Genomic DNA, 19,423 nt, shown 5'->3' on the forward strand with positions numbered 1-19,423 from the left:
TTGTAATGCCACTCAGAAGTCACAGGTCCACCAACTGATAAAGATCCTATTTGAGTGGTAGCTGACCTGTACGTTTGTCCAGACTTGTGAAGCTCAGAGCTTGGATTTTAGTCATTAGAGGACGTGCTGAGTCCAGCACCACGAACAACGTGCGCACACCAAAGGGAAGGAAACCCCCAAAGGTGTGCGCGTGTCACTTTCATCTCCAACACGGGGGAAGTAGTGGAGATGCGTGGGCTGCCGGTGTTTTCATCTTAGTACAACTCTTGAAATTGAAGCATGTTCTCCGTGTGAAGTGTAATGATCCACGGTTCTTTACAGGTGTCTGAACGCAGGTTGTAGATCTTGTGAAATAAACTAAACCGAGGAAAGCTGGTGATCAGCCATGGAGGAGCATGCTTCGACTCGTGAAGTGAGTGGTTCATCTGAGTCACTGTCCACGTTGAACGGTGATGACTATGTCGTGGTTGTGGAACAAGAAGAGGACGCTGAGAAGCCGGCACTCAAGGTGGGCACTGGGTCTTCCATGGACACTAAATTATTGAATCGCTAGATTTTCATTTCTAAATTCTCCTCTTTTATACCAAACTGGTATAAAAGCCTGTCAAAAATGACAGGTTGGAATTATTTTATTTGAAATATTCAAGGAGAATTGAAGATATGATGTTTCAATTCATAGCAAGAAAGAGTGTTTGTTTAAAGCATGATGTACAAATGTGACCATATTTTCTTTATCTTCTGGAACGTTCCTTTTCAACGGTACGGCCTCATGAGCGTGCCAAAGTCGAAAGCCTCGGCCTCGCATCAGCTGTGCTTATATCATCTTTGTTTATTAGACTTCCTACTAATACTGATGTTGGTGAACACTCGTTTTACTCTGCACGTGTTGCACATCACTTGCAGCGAATTTCACCTTCCTGCGCCTTGTATTTTATTTTTTTTGAAGTTTCTGTACACCACCATTGAGGCTCGGTTTGCAAGTCACCATTGACAATACCAATCGACGAGAGGGAATTACTCTTTTATGGAAAATGTTTTTCGAGTTGTTTTTTTATCCTTTAAAATATACCGTATTGAACACACAGCCATGTTGAAAGATTGGCCTTTAAAACCCTTCTTAAATCGTCCTTATGAAGAGGGACAGACAAATACAGTACACAAATACACACTGTGTTTTATACTGGTAGATGTGTTTGGTGTACATCCACAAGACGGTTGTGTGTGCGCCGCCTCCTCGTTGCACCCAGATGAATTTTAATAAATTGTGCCCCAATCGGTCTTTGAGACAGTTTGACAAAGTTGTCTAATCTAACCATAACATTTTATCCACATGCTTTTTGAAAAATCTATGAGATATTGTCATCTGTCTGTGTCTGTGTCTATCAATAACGTCATCCCCTCCTAAATGGTTGGGCAGAAATTCACCGATCTTGGTAGTTATGATCACCACAAGGCAATAATGTGCAGGAGCAGTGTCAGTTTTGGCCCTGCCCCATGCAGTGGGGTCAAAAGATCAAATACCAAAAATTTTGAATTTCGGGCACATTTTTAAATGAAACTTGGTATATGCAATCAACACTGGGAGATGCATGAAATATGTAATGATTTTTTTTGTGGGGAGATTTAACTAACCCCTGGTTCATTCCTCAGGTGGTGGGGACTTCAGGTCACATGGGTCAAAACAAGAAAAAAAAATGTTAAGCTCAAAATTTGATATTTGGTCATTTCTGATGGAATATTTTGCCGTCTTTCTACTTTGCTTCAGGTGGGAAGCGTGTGGATGTGTGATGGCGCGCCATCGACTTCGTTCTTGTTACATATCATTTAACAAATTGGTTTTGTACCAGGAATGAAGATTATGTCAAAGTTATCTGCACTGGTACTTGTGTGCATGTTTACCCAAACCACCCATGTTTTGAGGTGTGTTGCAAGGCTCATGTGCTCGACAAGCACACCCAACCGACCTTTGGGACGTTACGACAAAGTTGTTTAAATTTCACCATAACTTTTTTTTACACCTAATTTCACCACAAGTTGATTTTGTACCAAGAATGTTTGTTCTGTGAACGTTTGTGTTTATTAACCTCCGACATCGAAGATCGGAGGTTACTGTTTTCACCCCTTTCTGTTTGTTTGTTTGTGAACAGTATTACGGAAAAACTCTTTGACAAAACTTGGTGGGGGGGGGTAAGGTATGGTCCAGGGATCATGCCATTAGATTTTTGACTTGGTCCTCCCCGCCCCCCAAAAAAAATTGTTAGAGAAAATGGTTTTTTTTTTTGCATTTCTACATGTTTTAAGTGATTTCCAACCCCCCCCCCCCAAAAAAAATTGTTGCCCCCCCCAAAATTTGGAGCGAAAATTGTTTTTTTGCATTTATACATGTTTTAAGTGATTTCCAACCCCCCCAAAATTGTGAGAAATTTTTTTTTTTTGCATTTCTACATGTTTTGAGTGATTTCCAACCCCCCCCCCCCCAAATGGAGAAAAGAACTATAACTCTGCCAGCACTGTTGACATCCTATTTAATGAATAAGATATAAGGTTCACTTGAGTGACCGAGCAGTATTGGCGGCGGAGGTTTTGCACTCTCCCGAGTGCTCCCCCTCGAGTTAACCTCCGCCATCGAAGATGGATGGAGGTTACTGTTTTCTTTCTGTCTTTCTCCCTGTCTGTTTGTTTGTTTGTTTGTTTGTTTGTGAACATTATTATGGAAAAACTCCTGGACGGATTTCGACGAAACTTGGTGGGGGGATTAGGTATGGTCCAAGGATCATGCCATTAGATTTTGGACTTGGTCTAAAAAAAAAAACTTAGAAAATTTTGCACCTTTTTTTTTCAAAAAAATTTTGATTTTATTTGAAAAATATTTGAATTTTTTTTTTGCATTTCTACACGTTTTAAGTGATTTCCAACCCCCCCCCAAAATAAATTTGTTAGAGAAAAAAAACAAATTTTGCAACTTTTTTTTCAAAAAAATTTCGATTTTTTTTTTCTTTTTTTTTTGGGGCATTTCTACTTGCGCGTTGATCTAGTTTCGTTTATTCAATCGTGGTTCAGTAGAGTCTGATCCGTTTTGACCTACAATGAATAGGATATCAGGTTCACTTTAGTGACCCAGCAGTATTGGCGGCGGAGGTTTTGCACTCTACCGAGTGCTCCCCCTCGAGTTAATCCTATTTTATACACTGTGTAATCTCTGCATCCTGTGCATCTGCATGTTTTTATCAGGGGCCATGCTTTTCGTGTATCTATTCTTTTTCGAGGATGTTTGTGTGTGAACATTATCGTGCTAATTCATGTATAAATTGATTGATTGATGATGTTTAGACAGGTGAACTTGCAATATATAAACCATTCCAGGGCTTGACGTAAACATTTTTTTTCCAGCCTATCCATGGAACAGATAGGTTTTACAATTTTACATGTCCTGTGAACCATTGCACTTGTTCCATTGTCTGTACCACAAGCTTGTTGGGTGATTCCATTTGTTTCTTTGAAGAGTACACCAGAATGCAGTGGTGGTTGGTCTAAAAAGATCCTCTTGCTGCTAATCACCATCACTTTACACAAAAAAGAACTACGTTTGACTTTAAGACTTGTCGAGTTCGGAGAATCCTTGGTTATCGCTCGTCGGACTTTGTGTCCTGAGAGAGACTCAAATGAGATTTGTTACCTGCATAGTCCGTGAGCGTCATCTGCGGCTGTATGGACATGTGGCTCGTTTTCCTGACGCTGATCCTGTTCACAAGATTCTCCCAGTGAGGGAGCCTCGTGAGTGGAGTAGGCCAATGGGCCGACCACGTGCCTCGTGATTGCAGCGGGTTGCTCGGCATCTCAAGGAGATGGGGATGGGCCAGGCATCTGCCTGTGGGTTGGTCACACTGAGGTCCCTAGAGTACCGATGGAAAGTGGACACAGCGACGTGCTGCTCCGGCGCATGCTCCCATACCTGATCTGAAGGAGATCGTATTTCGTTTGCTTTCTTTTCCCGGCGTTTTGCCCCAATCCATGTTGAGCTATAATTGACATTTTTGTTTGATGCCTCCATTGTATTTATCCTTTCTTTCTCCTTGCTCTCAGAAAGCTATTTAGCTTGGTCATTAGAACTTTTTGATTTGGTTTTGATGTACCATACTCTTTTTTTTTAATTTATTTTTATTTTTTTAAAGAAAATGTTGGAGCTGCCAAAGCAGTTTCTTGGCAAAGGTTATACTAGGTGGTTTGCCATTGCCTTCCCAGCGTTCCTTGGCGTGCTCTATCGTTTTAAATGCCAAGTGTCGAGCAAGGAAGCAGCACATACCATATTTGAAGTCTTTGTTATGACTCTGCAGGGGTCTGAACCACCAATCTTCCAGACTCAGAGCAGACACTAACCATTATGCCACCGAATCAGGTATGATAAATTATCTTTTAATATTTTAATTTGATCATTTTGCTTTCAAAATAAGTCAATAGTGGCAAATGTTCTCTCCACCAATTATAGTAATAGTGGCTTGGTGGTATAGTGGGTAAACTAGAGATCAACCAAAATGGGTTTTTCAAGGGTCGATACTGATACTGATGTTTAGAGAGCAGGGGGCGATGACCGATATATTGCTGATTATATGCATCTGATTAACAAATTTAATTGTATAAAAAAACAAAATTAGAATTGCACAAAATTGTTGAACTTTAGAATTCACAAATTTATTTCACACAACATTAACTTAGCTTGCTTGCTCATGCACAACATCGCAGTTACAATATCGGCTAACTGCCAACATTAATTGAATTATCAACACCATGATAATGTCGAGCAAAGCTTATACAGGTAACACACCACAAATCCATGATCCTGAAAACTGCCAATTTTTCAGCTAAAACTACAATTTTGAGATTCAGGTGGAGGAAAAAAAAAAAAAAACATTTTAATTCCTACCTCCCACGTAGTTCGAGCACTTGTCGCCATTTTAGGATGGCCCCATGGGTGGCAGGGTGTGTTAACCGCCATTTTAGGATGGCCCCATGGGTGGCAGGGTGTGTTAACCGCCATTTGTTTCATTATTCCCACTTTGAATGTCATTTGCAGTCAGGTCAGGTCAGGTATGGGAGCATGTGCCAGAACAGCGCGTCGCTGCGTCCACTTTCCACTGGTACTCCAGGGGCCTCCGTCTGGCCTTCCCCCAGGCAGATGCCAGGCCCATCCCCATCTCCCTGAAATGCTGGTCAACCTGCTGCAACCACGAGGCACGTGGTCGGCCCATCGGCCTCCTCCACTCACGAGACTCCCTCGCTGAGAGAATCTGGTGAGCAGGATCAGCGTCAGGAAAATGAGCCACATGTCCATACAGCCGCAACTGACGCTCACGGACCATGCAGGTAACAAATCTCATCTGAGTCTCTCTCAGCAACTGCTCGTTAGACACAAAATCTGACCAGTGATAGCCACGGATTCTCTGAAGAGACCTGGTACCAAAGGAATTAAGTCTCCGTCTCAGATCCTTGGTCAGAGTCCAAGTCTCGCATCCATAGAGCAAGACTGGAAGCACCAAGGACCTGAAGACTCGGACTTTGGTCCTCCCGCACAGGTACCAACAGCGCCACACCCCATGATCCAGTGAATCCATGACTCCCCAGTCCCGACCCAGACGTCGATTGACCTCTGACTCACAGCCAGCAGAGACATGAATATCACTACCAAGGTAAGTGAATCTCTCCACGACCTCAACATCCTCACCACAAACAGACACAGACAGGACAGCAGCATCCAAGATGTCATTGAAAGCCTGGATCTTAGTTTTGACCCAAGAAACCCGCAATCCCAGTGGCTCCGACTCCTCATTCAGCACCTCGAGGGCCCCCAAAAGGATATCTAAAGTCTCCGCAAAGATGACTGCATCATCTGCGAAATCAAGGTCCGAGATCTTGACATTCGCAAACGATGCACCGCAGTTTGATCTTTCCGACATCCTCCCTAAAATCCAGTCCATACAGGTGCTGAAAAGTGTGGGGGCCAGTACACACCCCTGACGAACTCCAGTAACAACTGGAAATAAGTCAGAGATGGTACCACCACACTTCACAGCACTGTCAGTACCAGAGTAGAGTTCAGACATCAGATCGATCAGTTTTGGTGGCACCCCAGGAAGACCAAGAATCCTCCAGAGGGCATCCCGATTCACTGAATCGAACGCTTTACAGAGATCAACATAGGCTGCAAGCAGCCCCTGCCGAAACTCTCGTCTGCGTTCGGTGAGGACACGAAGAGCAAGGATACGGTCAATCGTTGACCTCTTTGGTGTAAAGCCTGACTGCTCTGGACGCTGGTGCTCAAGCAGATGGTGGCGAACCCTCTCAAGAATTATCCGAGCAAAGACCTTGCCCGGCACTGAGAGCAGCGTCACTCCTCGGTAGTTGTTGCAGTCTTGGCGATCACCCTTCCCTTTCCAGAGAGGGACAACAAGGCCCCTCTTCCAATCAGTTGGGATCATGCCTGTGTTCCAGGCAGAGCACAAAACTGCATGCAACGACACGAGTGCAGCATTTCCACCAGCCTTGAGAGACAAAATTCTTCTTTGCCCTGCTGTGAGTTCCAAGACATCTACCGGCAACATCAAGGGTGGTGGTCTTGAAGGTAATCCATAACTCTTCAGGACCCCCCAAAGCACCCAGACACCCCAAATGTCCACTCAGCCTGTTCGCAAACTCCTCAGTTACTCCCTCATCCTTGAGCTTGCCAACATCCAGCCTAGGCTGGGATGGTACCATTCTCCAGGATTTAAGGTGCAGCTTTAGAGTTGCTACAACAAGCCGGTGGTCAGTATTGAGGAACTGAGGACTCCGGTTGACCCTGCAGTTTGGATCATCCTCCAGCGACCGTCAATGAGGACATGGTCCCTCTCCTTTGCCACACCGCCAGTGTTGGAATACCAAGTCCAGCGATGAGCTTGTGGGCGCTGAAACCATGAACCGGCCACCCGAAGTCCATGACTTCTTGCAAATGCAAGGAACTTAGTGCTATTCTGATTCATTGTTCCTGACCCATGGGGACCAACACACGTTTCATAACCATCCCTATCGGTTCCAGTCGATGCATTGAAATCCCCCAAGACTAGAAGTGTATCTCGTCTGGCGCACTGATCAACCACAGACTCTAGCGTGGCGTAGAATGTGTCCTTCACGGTGAGGACACTCGCCTCAGTCGGAGCATAGACAGAGACCAGGGAAATGACACCTAAGGAGTGACGAATCCTTAATCTCATAATACGTTCGTTGACCGGTGTTACCTCAATTATCATTGGTGTCAGCTTATTGGACACAGCTACAGCAACTCCTTGAGTATGGTAACCATCAGAGCGACCAGACCAATAGTAGGTGTAACCACCCACCATTATCTCACCGCAATCCGGTCTCTGAACCTCAGAGAGTGCTGCAATACCGATGTCCAAATGCTTTAGCTCAGATGATAACAGAGACAGGTGATCATCCTCTCTTAGGGATAGGACATTCCAGGCAACCACCCGAAGGGACCGCCTCAGGTTAACCCAAAGAGACCGCCGTCTGGTGGACAATACCTCAGCACCACTCCGACACAATCTCCCGCAATCTGATCCAGGGAGGTTACCCCGTGGTTTCCCTCCTTTCATCAAAGATTGGGGGTCCCGAATGCTTTGCCCCATTCCCGTCATCCGGTGAGCTGCCCTGCGAAGGGAAGCTGCACAGGAGGTACTCCCACGGAGTGGGTTTTCAGATTTTTTTTGCGTTTTTTTTGTTTTTTGCGGAATGAAGGGTTTTACAGTGGCCGGAGTGCAAATCCTGCCACCAACCTCCTAATAAAAAAGTAACCCAACTGCAGGAGGATGTCCGCAGACACAGCTGGGCACTAGATATGGATGGCCGTTGGCTCACAAGGAGTTCCTCCGCCCTTTGACAGGTTTTGTTTTTAATCCTGCTGGGTGTCCATGTCCAAACACCCTCCTCACCATAAAACCTGGTGGGGGAGACGGTTTAGTCGCCGACAACCCGACCATGGAACAGGTTAGTTCAGGTTTACATGGTACCTGTCGCAGGTCACAGATCTGACCTGACCTGACACCATAACTTTTTTGTGTTCAGGAATTTGCAGTAATTCCTTGTTTAATCCAGTTGTTGTGTTCTGAGAATTTGCACTGTTGCTGAGAACGTGTAAAAGGAACGAAATTTCCCAGAGAGATTTCACCTTCATTTAAATAGTTTTCCTTTGTTTCTTCGGTGCAGATGCACTCGTATCATTCGTTTATCCCTTAACAGTCATGGTGTCTAAGGGTGTACAAGATATTACATGCTAAGTTTAGCAGCGGTTTTGACTTTTGATGCGCCCACACACCGCCCAGCATCCCACGGCCCATATCTGACTAGTTTGGTCGGTGTGAAGTGATGACCTGATGTACTTCAGATGCTTGTATCAAAGGACACAGAGTCGGTGTTAACTCAAATAAGCCATGTTACATATCCAACTTTAGCTGGGTCTGAGGTTACCATGGATATACCAATACAGATTAATATTTTCCCACGGGTACCAGGGTGCGTGTCACAGCGTGCTTCAGAGCGTGTGCGGCATGAACGGTGCACCTGGCACGAATGGCAAATTCGGCTGCGGTGTCTCCAAGAGACATCCTTTTTTTTTGAATGGTCATGAGGCAGCATGTAAATGTGAGAGTATGAAAGGTTGCGAGACGGCTCATATACGTAAGTGGTTTGAGAAAGTCCCACGGTGTGAGAGTGGGCGTGTGAAAGGCTGTGAGGTGGTCCCGGATATGTTTGATGTTTTCAGAGGTTCCGCAGCACGAACGGTGGGCATGGCAAACACAGCTTGGTTCGTTGGGGGAATTAAATAAATTGAGATTGTATAATGTATTGTTGTGGTTACCAGATTCGCAAACCACCATTCAGGTCCCTTAGGTGAGGTATCTCGGTAAGTGCATGTGTAGTTAGGCCCAAACCCGTTGTCTAGTGGGAATACATGTCATTTATACGAGCTGCGACTCTTCAGGATAGCCGTTTTTCTTTTACTATCTTTATTTTGGACCAATCGCCACCATCACAACCACAACAACAACCACCAACCACAACGCCGCTTCACCACAACCGCCATGACCTTTACCGTCACAACTCGCCACCATCGCATCACCGTCATCTCGCGCCACTCATGGGCACCGATGCTGGACTCGTGTAGGGCGCACGTTGAACAGCGTGTACAAAATCACGGATTTTGTACACGCTGTTCAACGTGCGCCCTACACGAGTCCAGCATCGGTGCCCATGAGTGGCGCGAGATGACGGTGATGCGATGGTGCAGACGGTAAAGGTCATGGCGGTTGTGGTGAAGCGGCAATGGTGGTGGTTGTTGTTGGTTGTGATGGTGGCGATTGGTCCAAAATAAAGATAGTAAAAGAAAAGCGGCTATCCTGATCGCAGCTCGTATAAATGACATGTATTCCCAAGACAACGGGTTTGGGCCTAACTAACTACATGCACTTACCGAGATACCTCACCTAAGGGACCTGAATGGTGGTTTGCGAATCTGGTAACCACAACACTACCCCCTTCCCTTTTTACAGACTCGTCCCGAGTCGTCAAATTTTCGTGTGCAATCATGTGTAGTTTTCCTCTAGTACATTTTACCTACGGATCCCTGAGTGCGACATTCATGGTATTCGTGTCCCCAAAATAAATAACCTGAGGGCTGCGTAACTATCTAAACAAACTCACTCACACGGACGACTTAAATAAAATTGCCGGCGCTAAGACATACATGCCGGGGGCGCACTCATATGTACAGTACATCTTACCTTAACTTACAAATTTTACACTAAACCATGGCCCAGGATCACTGAACTCTGCAAAAGAAAAGCAGTTAGCAGGGAGCCAGGCTGCCCACATGCAGTCTCTGGCTCAAACAATGCAGGTGACAGGGAACGTGGCTGGCTGCTCACACGCAGTCCAAGGCCTTCCCTTTTGAACTGAACGCAGTGAACCACAACGGTGCATGGGCTGCACAAACGTAGTCTCCGTGCCAGCTCAAGTGGCACACGCAATGAGCACAACGAATGGATGCATGAACGGTTTGAACTGAATGCAGTGAGCCTGACGGTGCATGGGCTGCACAAACGCAGTCTCCGTGCCAGCTCAAGTGGCACACGCAATGAGCACAACGAATGGATGCATGGACACAAACACGGTGCACGGGCCGCCACTGCAGGCCCGTGTTGTAGCTGCCAACAGGGCAGTTCTCGCAGCTTGCAAACTGTTGCTTTCAGATCCTGGCGCACATGGAAATGAACAGGGGGGGGGGCAAAGCAAAAATTGAACGGGGCTGGTGAACAGGGGCAGTGGGCATGGCATGGCAAAGGCAGCAGGCAAACACAGCCCGCAGAAGAAGGCCGCTGCAGGCAAACACAGCCCGCAGAAGAAGACCGTTGCAGGCAAACACAGCCGGCAGATGAACTGGCTGGCACAGGCCTCGAAGAAAAACAGCCAGCAGATGAACTGGCCGGCACAGGCCTTGCAGTAACACAGCCAGCAGATGAAGCTGGCCAGCTTTTGCCGTCAGTGGAAGTTGGTGGAGGGAGTGCGGTGGTGCTGGCCACTTGGAAGGCGGGCTCGGACCTACCTACCCGTCTCCCTCCCAACCTATCGCCTTTGCCTGTCACTGTACATACCCACTCCCTTAATTTGTGAAAAACCAATTTAGCCCCAACTTATTTTTTTGTTGTTTTTATTTTTACTTCCCCACTATGAATCGTCCCCTAACCCCCTTTATCGTCCTTGTTCGGCTAACCTATTCTGTCACCTAGCCTACTCCCAACCCCTACGTTCCCTTCCCGGAGGGGAACAAGGGAGAGCTAACGTCCTGTGTCGAGGCCCAACGAAGCCTCAGAATGGCCTCCCCAGAGTTCGGCGATCTTAACCAAAGTGGGTCCAGCGGCCCACAACGACAGCGAGGGGATGGATGGTGCGGAGGGGTACACTTCCTAATCTACCCTATCCATTTAACTGTTAAACTACCCCGGGGCTTCAACAAGCGCCTCTCGCTTAAACTATTGGTTCTAACAACCCAGATTCCCGTCGCCTGTGTTGGTGTCCTCACAATTTCGGGCTTCGCCCCCCAATTTTCTCTCCGTGCCCTCACACGGTCTCCTGGCTGGGACACGTGGCTCCCTTTGGCAGGCACGACCCTCTGCCGAATCTCCCGCTATGGCACCCCCGGGCACTACACTGCCTCCGAGCCTACCAGCTCCCTAACACCGGGAGTGCCCCCATGGCACCTCCCCTGGGCCGCACACGTGGCACGCCGGCCTCCCGGGCCCCTTTCCGAGGGTCACCCGTGCCCACTGCACTGCCCACGCGGCTAATGGCGCCCCGGGCCCCCGCACCAAGCAGGCGCACCCGTGCCCACTACTCTATCCCGGCCCCCCATGGGCCCATGGCCTACCGCGGCCGACTAGCCTGGTGCCCGGGGTACCCACTCAGCGATACTCACCTTTCTCAGCCACGCTCCCAAGCCCGTCAACAGGGCTCCTGCACCCCTCCAAATGGGTCTCGAGCCTACATCCCCACCAACAGCAAAACGACCTCCATTTTTCAATTTGACTAACCCAGCTAACTCACTTTACTCTGACCCCGGGGTCCCTTGGGCGGGAGTCACTCCTCCCCCCAATCACTCATCGCACCATGCATTCCCCATTCACTCCACACACACAGACCCGCTGGCCTCACTCACTCACCAAGTACTCACCTCACAACTCACCAACTCTTCAACACACACACCGCTGAACTCTGCCATCCTCCTAACTGCATCCCCTAACTAACTCGTGCTCCCACGTCGTCCCTTAAACTAGTAGCACGTTCCTTTTAACACTACGTAGCTAAACTACGTCCCCGCTACACACTCACCAGTCTGTCTCTGTCTCCTAACTCAAAAATTCATTTTATTTCCCAACCTAAATCTGGCTACAATCCCTCTACCTAATCCATTCCACGGACTCCATGAGGACTTACCCCTGCCCCATGAAGTCGGTCTAACTAAGCTAACCCTTCCCCCTAACTAGTTTTCATCCTGTGCCCAGGTTAGGGGGTCTTTCACCCCTTTCCCAGGAATCCTGTACACCCGAAAGTGAGGCTTGCTTTTTCCTTTTTTTTTTCATGCGCAGCACCTGCGCGGCAACTCAGAGCTCACGCACTTTGCACCTGTCCGTGACGTTATGCAGCTGCACGTGTTCCTCGTCCCTCCTTGGACGGGACCATCCGGCAGAGATACCCCTCCTGCCGGATTCCAACCCCACGTGCAGCCATGACGTCACCGTGCGCATAAAAAAAAAACACAAGCCACACGTCTCGAGGGGTTCCCCACGCGAACACGTGCTTTGCCCGTTGGAGCTTAACACACACGATCGCGTGGAGAACCCGTCCGGTCCAAATCCATTTACCTGCCTAAACTTTGTCCGTCCGCGGGATCGGCAAATCCACCGCGTGCGTTTCCGGACCGGGACTTCACTCTCGCAAGCGAGCACGTGGTGGTCTCGTGCGTTGCACAGCACGAACCGCGTGCTCACTGCTGGGTGAACCCGGCACGGTCCTCGAAACAACCACAGCCGCTACTCGGCTTTCTCTCTTCTCATGTCGCCGTCTCCGTCTCCATTCAACCCACGCACACCCGCGTGTCACGACGCACACAGTCCACACCATTAAACTCACACCGGGAGACGCGGCTGCGTGCTCCCGCATGCCAACCGACATCTCCCTCTCATACCGCTCTCTCACACACACGGTCTCCCTTGCACAACCCATACCACTCACACGTGGTGCTCCATTCACTCGTGCCTCACTCACACACGCGGGGGCACTCAACCGCGGTTCCTCATCCACACTTCGTGCCTCATCCACACACGGCGTGCTGGGAAGCACGTACTCCAGCAACATCGCCACCACACCACTCACACGTGGTGCCTCATTCATACTGGCCGTTTCATCCACACACACGGCCTCTCTCACACACGGTTCCTCATCCACACACGGCGTGCTGGGAAGCACGCACTCTGGCACCATCGCCACCACACCACTCACACGTGGTGCCTCACTCATACTGGCCGTTTCACTCACACACACGGCCTCACTCACACACGGTGCCTCACCCACGCACGGCGTGCTGGGAAGCACGCACTCTGGCACCATCCACACCACACCACCTACCCACGGAGTCGCTGCCACACACGGGGACGCACTCACACCCTGCACCACACACACCGGGACAACCACACTGGGGATTCGTGTCCCCCCAAGGGTCTCCGGGGCCTCTACACCCCAAGCTCTCCGTGCACCCGTCCACAGCACTCGTCCCCTCAACCTCGCAAAGCACGACCGGAACTCACCTGGTCGTGACTCGCCTTGGGGGCATACTCCCTCCCCTCGTTCCTGGAGGAGGCCATCCCGCTGCTCGCACCGGGTCCCTACACGCTCCGCGAGCCTCACCCCCCATTGTCCTCCACTACCTCCGTGTGTGCGTGCGCGTCACTTGCCCCGTCTTCATCGTGTAGTCTTCCCTCTATCGTTCCCATCTCCCGTGTCTCTGCCAACTCTTCACCCTTTACCTCCCTTGTCTCAACTATTATTTCTGTTGTCGTCACCTCGTGTCTCGTCTCACACGTTTTGGTCTCCCCATTTAATTTTTCCCTTTCGGTCATCGTCACGACCCTCGCCCAACACGTTCCACGGATTTTTTTTACCCGCCTCCACCGCGGGCCTGTCAGCCGTTGCACCCCCACCCAGCTCGTTTGCTCCCACACGTGGAGTCGCCATTTTTATCTCCCCGGTCACGGCCTTCATGCCCGCCTGCAGGCTTCGGCCCATGTTCTGCGTCTCACCCCGCAGCTTTTTCATTTCTTCTTTCATGTTTGCTTCCATTCCGTTTATTTGCTGTGTATTCGCATCCATCGTCGTTTTCACTTCATTCATTTGCTTGTTCATGTCTTTCATTTCGTTTGTATTTGCATCCATTTTTTCGATCATTTTCGCATTCATCTTTTCGTTCATTGCCGCCAGCATGGCGCATAGCTGGGCCATGTTGGATGCACTCAGCTGAACCGTTTTAGCAAGGGTTTTGGTGGAGAGGGGGGGGGGAGGTGTCATACACTGCGGCCGCTGCCGCACCCATTTCAGGTTCTGGGTTTAGTTGGGCGAGTCCGTGTTCCTGCACAATCAACATTTCCTGCACGGGGATTTCATCCTGGACCATGGATCCTACATTATTACACATATCCATTTCTAATACCCCCGGCTCCCGCTCGCCTTGAGACGCCATCTTGCTTCTCGTGAAGGGTTAATTTGCTCGCTCGTAATTTGGAGGGAATCGGGGGTCGCTTCTCTCACCCCTGGACCGATTCCCGTAAATTTAGCCGGAGACAGGAGAGCCCGTTTTCCTGTTCTCCGATACCAGTGCCGCGAGGAGGGCGATGAATTTGTATCCCACTCCTGACACCAGTGTTGCGGTCTTCGCGCCCGCCGGCGTGCTGACGGCCACGTAACTCGAATCGCGGCACGTCGCCCACCGGACGGACAATCCAGTCGTGACCCTCTCGGACTAACGCCGGGAACCAGTCACGGGTGGACCTTTCGGTCTCACCGCGATCGAGCCAATCAGCCCCCGCGTGGGATAGGGTTGCTCGCCAAATTCGACCTACCCTAAGTACCCACGCGGAGGTAGACCGGGCGATCGCACCTCGCCGCAGGTCGACTTCGGACACGGGCCACTTAAGCGACCCGTTCCGTACTATCAGAATAACCGAGCGGTGTTATCGTCGACCTCGACGGTTCGATTAATTATCGGGCGTACTCAGCCCACTACCAACCCTTTACGTGAAGCAAGATGGGGATTCAATGGGGGAAAAGACGAAGCGAAGCGGGAGAACAGTTCAACAATAAAGCACATTTATTCGCGACGAACGGAAAGCACACAAATACAATTCCACCAAATGCACACAAAAAAAGAAAACACAATTCCATTTACACAAAAAGCAAACATAAAAGTGAAAAACACAGTGCAGAGCTAATACCGACTACCGAGCACACGGCAACACTTATACAATTCTACTTCACAGACGGCGCCGACAACACATACCCAAAACCAAGGAAAAGAAATACCCTCAAGAATGAGGTAGGCCTGGGGCCGAGACCTGGTCGGGCCTACCCGTCTGGTGATGAGACGCGGAGCGGCGATGGCCCCGCAACCCGCGGGCCTCGTGGACAGTGCCTGGCAGGGGGGTGGGAACGGGGCCCCCTTGGTCGCACTATCTCAGCGCGGGGGGAAACAGGAGGGGGTTGCTGATGCTCGGGGTATAGAGGATCTTTATTATGTGCGACGAGCGTCTCCACCTCGGCCAGGTCGCGCTGCCGGCCTCCCTCGGGCGCGCAGCTCCTTGCACGACGCGAGCACCCCCTCGTCCGGTGTCGCCGCCTCTCCACAGCTCGTCCCCTCCGTTCCGACTTCAACGCACACGACGAGCAGCTCCACCGCCCGCGAAGTCTTGACTCTCTGTTCCGACTCCTTCGCCTCGTTCCGACTCCTTCGCCTCCGTTCTGCTGACTCTTTCTCGTTCCCGTTCTGCTGACTCTCTCGTTCCTCTTGCGACTCCTTCGTTCCGACTTTTACGACCCCTTTGACTGACGAACACCGTCCTTTTATCCCCCCGTAACTTCGCCTTTGACCCCCTCCCTTTGACCTTTCAACTCGCTCCCCATTGGCCCGAGAAAAAGTGGGCGTGAAGGCTTTTTGATCCACAAATTTGCATATATCGATCGCCCTGGGGGCGGGGCCAATTCGCCCCTCGCTCACCGATTGGACGGCAAAAAGTGGGCGTGTGTCGTTTTGGACCTGTTCTTGAAGCAGAAAATCACGGATTTTGTACACGCTGTTCAACGTGCGCCCTACACGAGTCCAGCATCGGTGCCCATGAGTGGCGCGAGATGACGGTGATGCGATGGTGGCGAGTTGCGACGGTAAAGGTCATGGCGGTTGTGGTGAAGCGGCGTTGTGGTTGGTGGTTGATGTTGTGGTTGTGATCATGGCGGTTGGTCCAAAATAAAGATAGTAAAAGAAAAACGGCTATCCTGAAGAGTCGCAGCACGTATAAATGACATGTATTCCCACTAGACAACGGGTTTGGGCCTAACTACACATGCACTTACCGAGATACCTCACCTAAGGGACCTGAATGGTGGTTTGCGAATCTGGTAACCACAACAGTATATTCCTCTCTTTGAAGTCACCTTTTCCTCTTATGCATATCCAGTGCTGCCAGCAAGCTCTGACTATTGTTCTGCAGTCGCCATTTGAGTAGCAGTACTCAGCAGATGCCAATTTGACACGAGGGGAAGCTCCAGCTGCCGAGTATTATGAGAAGTTTTTTTTTTTCTTTTATTTTTTACTAGCAAATGCAATCCGTCACTTTGCTGATGTGGGTGTTAAGGGGGAGGGTGAGAGAGGGGAGGGAGGTGAAGCTAGAAGGGGGAAAGAGCAAGGGAGGGGGTGGAGGTGGGGAGAGCGATGCCTCACCAAACGGAGGGAGAGAGGGAGAGACATAGAGTTGCAGGAGGAGAGTGCTGCATTTTATTTGGAGGGAGGAGTGAGGAGGGGAGAGAAAGAGTGATGGGTAGGGGGGGGGAGAGGAAGGTGAAGGGTGGAGGTGAAGGCATTAGCAAAGAGAATGATATGCTGCACTCACTGACCGAATACAAAAAAAAAACTCGTGTCAGAACAGCTGTACATGCGACGACACAACAGAGTTTATAATGTAATCCGCTGGCACATATGCAAAAACTTTGACATCCCAGTTCCAGAAAATTTGTTTTAACATGAACCAAAAGCAGTCACTGAAAACGTGGAAGTACCACTCACGTATGATTTAATGATCCAATCGAACGTGAACATCGAAAACAAAGCATTGCGAACATATATCATACTTTGGTACAAAAAAAAGAGAAGAAAGCATTGCGAATTGAGGTGCTGATACCAGTGATTTTGGACTAAACGATGCAGAAATCAAGAAAATGACCAAATACCAAGACCTCAAGAATGAAGTGAAAAGATCCTGAAAGCTGAAGAAGGCCAAAGTTGTACCAATGATAGTTGGAGCTACATGAATGATGACTACGAACCTCACAGATGTTAAAAACCATCCCTGGGAATATTATGACAAACGAACTACAGTTGGAAGCTGTCCGGGGCTCAGTGACGATCCTGAAGGGAGCACAAAACTTTGAGAACAGAAAACTTCACAGCTTGGTCTCTGAATCATGACCCCTTACTAAAATGAAAGTGGATACTTTGAGCCCACCCTGGGAGGACTCAATTCCACATTATGAAACTCAGATATGTAAATACCGATCAACAACACACACACACACACACACACACACACACACACACACACACACACACACACACACACACACACACACACACACACACACACACACACACACACACACACACACACACACACACACACACTAATTGAGGCTTCAGTACCCAGCGATATTTGGCATAAACAATGCAGACAGATAAAGACAATGAATAAATACCAAGATCTTAAAAACAAAGTGAAAAAGGTCCTGGAAGTTGAAAAATTGTACCAGTGATCATTGAAGCATTGGAAATAGTGATGAAGAACCTCACAGAGATCTTAAAATCCATCCCTGTGAATATTACTACAAGCAAGCTGCAGCTGGAAGTTGTCCGGAGTTTGGTGACTATCTTCAAGAGCCCTTGGAACAAAACTTTGAGAACAAAACTTCACACATTGGTCCATGATTCGTGACCGGCCTTCCCAAAATGGAGGTGTGTCGTTGGAGACCTGGAAGGACTCTGTACCAAATTCTGAAACCCACATATGGAGATAACAAATAACATACACACACACACTCACACGCACACAAGGGTGGTCCTTGTTCCTCAACTTCGGATTTTCTAAGCTCCAACCCCCGGGATTCATTGGAATAGTCGAGAAAACTCTCCTGGTGAACTTTTTTTTCCCAATCGGACAACATTTACCCCTCCCTCATCGACCTTGAAGTTTCACCCTGAAAAAAAAAATTGTTAGGGGGGCGGTGAGAAGAACGAGTAATTACACATTACACAAACACACATATCGACGTATCACATCAAACGAGACGATTGGACATTACAGGAGCGTTTTAAAGTTCAGCACAGGTCGATACGTCGTCGTTGTAATGTCAGCCGCCCTGATAAACTGAGGCTAAACTTCAAGGTCGATGAGGGAGAGGTAAATGTTGTTGGAATTTGAAATAAAAACACCAGAAGAGTGTTCTTGACTATTCCAACAAATTCCAGGGGTTGAAGCTTAAAATAAATGAATTCGAAAATTTACCCCCTAACGAAGGACCACCCTGATATATACAGTGCTCAGCATAAATGAATACACCCTCTTTGAAAAGTAAGATTTTAATCAATATCTCAATGAACACAAGAATAATTTCCAAAATTTTGACAAAACTGTGTTTTATAGAATATTTGTTTAACTCATAACATGAAAGTAAGGTTAATAATATAACTTAGATGACAAAATCTTCAGTTTTACTCAAATTAGTTCATGCAAAAATGAATACACCCCACAACAAAAATCTAGTATTATCTAGTATATTATCAAAAAAAAAATCTAGTATAAAAAATACCCTACATCTAGTATTTTGTAAGACCTCCATGATTTTGAAGGACAGCACCAAGTCTTCTAGGCATGGAATGAACAAGTTGGCGACGTATTGCAACATCTATCTTTTTCCATTCTTCAAGAACGACCTGTTTTAGAGCCTGGATGCTGGATGGAGAGTGATGCTCAACTTGTCTCTTCAGAATTCCCCATAGGTGCTCGATTGGGTTCAGATCAGGAGACATACTTGGCCACTGAATCACTTTGACCCTGTTCTTCAGAAATGCAACAGTGGCCTTAGATGTGTGTTTTGGATCATTGTCATGTTGGAAAAGTGCATGACGACCAAGGGCACGGAGTGATGGTAGCATCTTCTCTTTCAATAGAGAGCAGTGCATCTGTGAATTCATGATACCGTCAATGAAATGCAGCTCCCCGGCACCAGCAGCACTCATGCAGCCCCACATAAGGACACTGCCACCACCATGTTTCACTGTAGGCACCATGCAGTTTTTCTTTGTACTCCTCACCTTTGTGACGCCATACAGTTTTGAAGCCATCAGTTCCAAAAACATTTATCTTGGTCTCATCACTCCAGAGTATAGAGTCCCAGTAGTCTTCATCTTTTTTTAGCATGGGCCCTGGCAATTCTTCGGCGGGCTTTTTTGTGCATGGGCTTTAGGAGAGGCTTCCTTCGTGGACGACACCCATGCATGCCATTCCTCTGCAGTGTACGCCGT

General features: G+C 48.6%; 1 protein-coding gene across 7 annotated transcripts in view; it reads left to right on the top strand.

The window, feature by feature from the left end:
- The window catches only part of RABGAP1 (RAB GTPase activating protein 1), an 86,299-nt gene that overhangs the window by 2,380 nt on the left and 64,496 nt on the right, over positions 1-19,423 (top strand). For 6 of the 7 annotated variants that reach the window (XM_085882239.1, XM_085882235.1, XM_085882237.1 and 3 more), the window contains exon 2: positions 322-508. In XM_085882239.1, coding sequence (XP_085738365.1) covers positions 386-508 — 123 coding nt within the window. In that variant the 5' untranslated portion in view covers positions 322-385. Of the gene's footprint in view, positions 1-161; positions 183-321; positions 509-19,423 lie in introns of those variants that run through there. The other variant, XM_085882234.1, reaches the window with a different exon arrangement.

Source organism: Eptatretus burgeri, chromosome 5, assembly GCF_056783735.1.
Source record: "Eptatretus burgeri isolate ZD-2024b chromosome 5, Ebu_testis_v1, whole genome shotgun sequence".
NCBI classification, from domain to species: domain Eukaryota; kingdom Metazoa; phylum Chordata; class Myxini; order Myxiniformes; family Myxinidae; genus Eptatretus; species Eptatretus burgeri.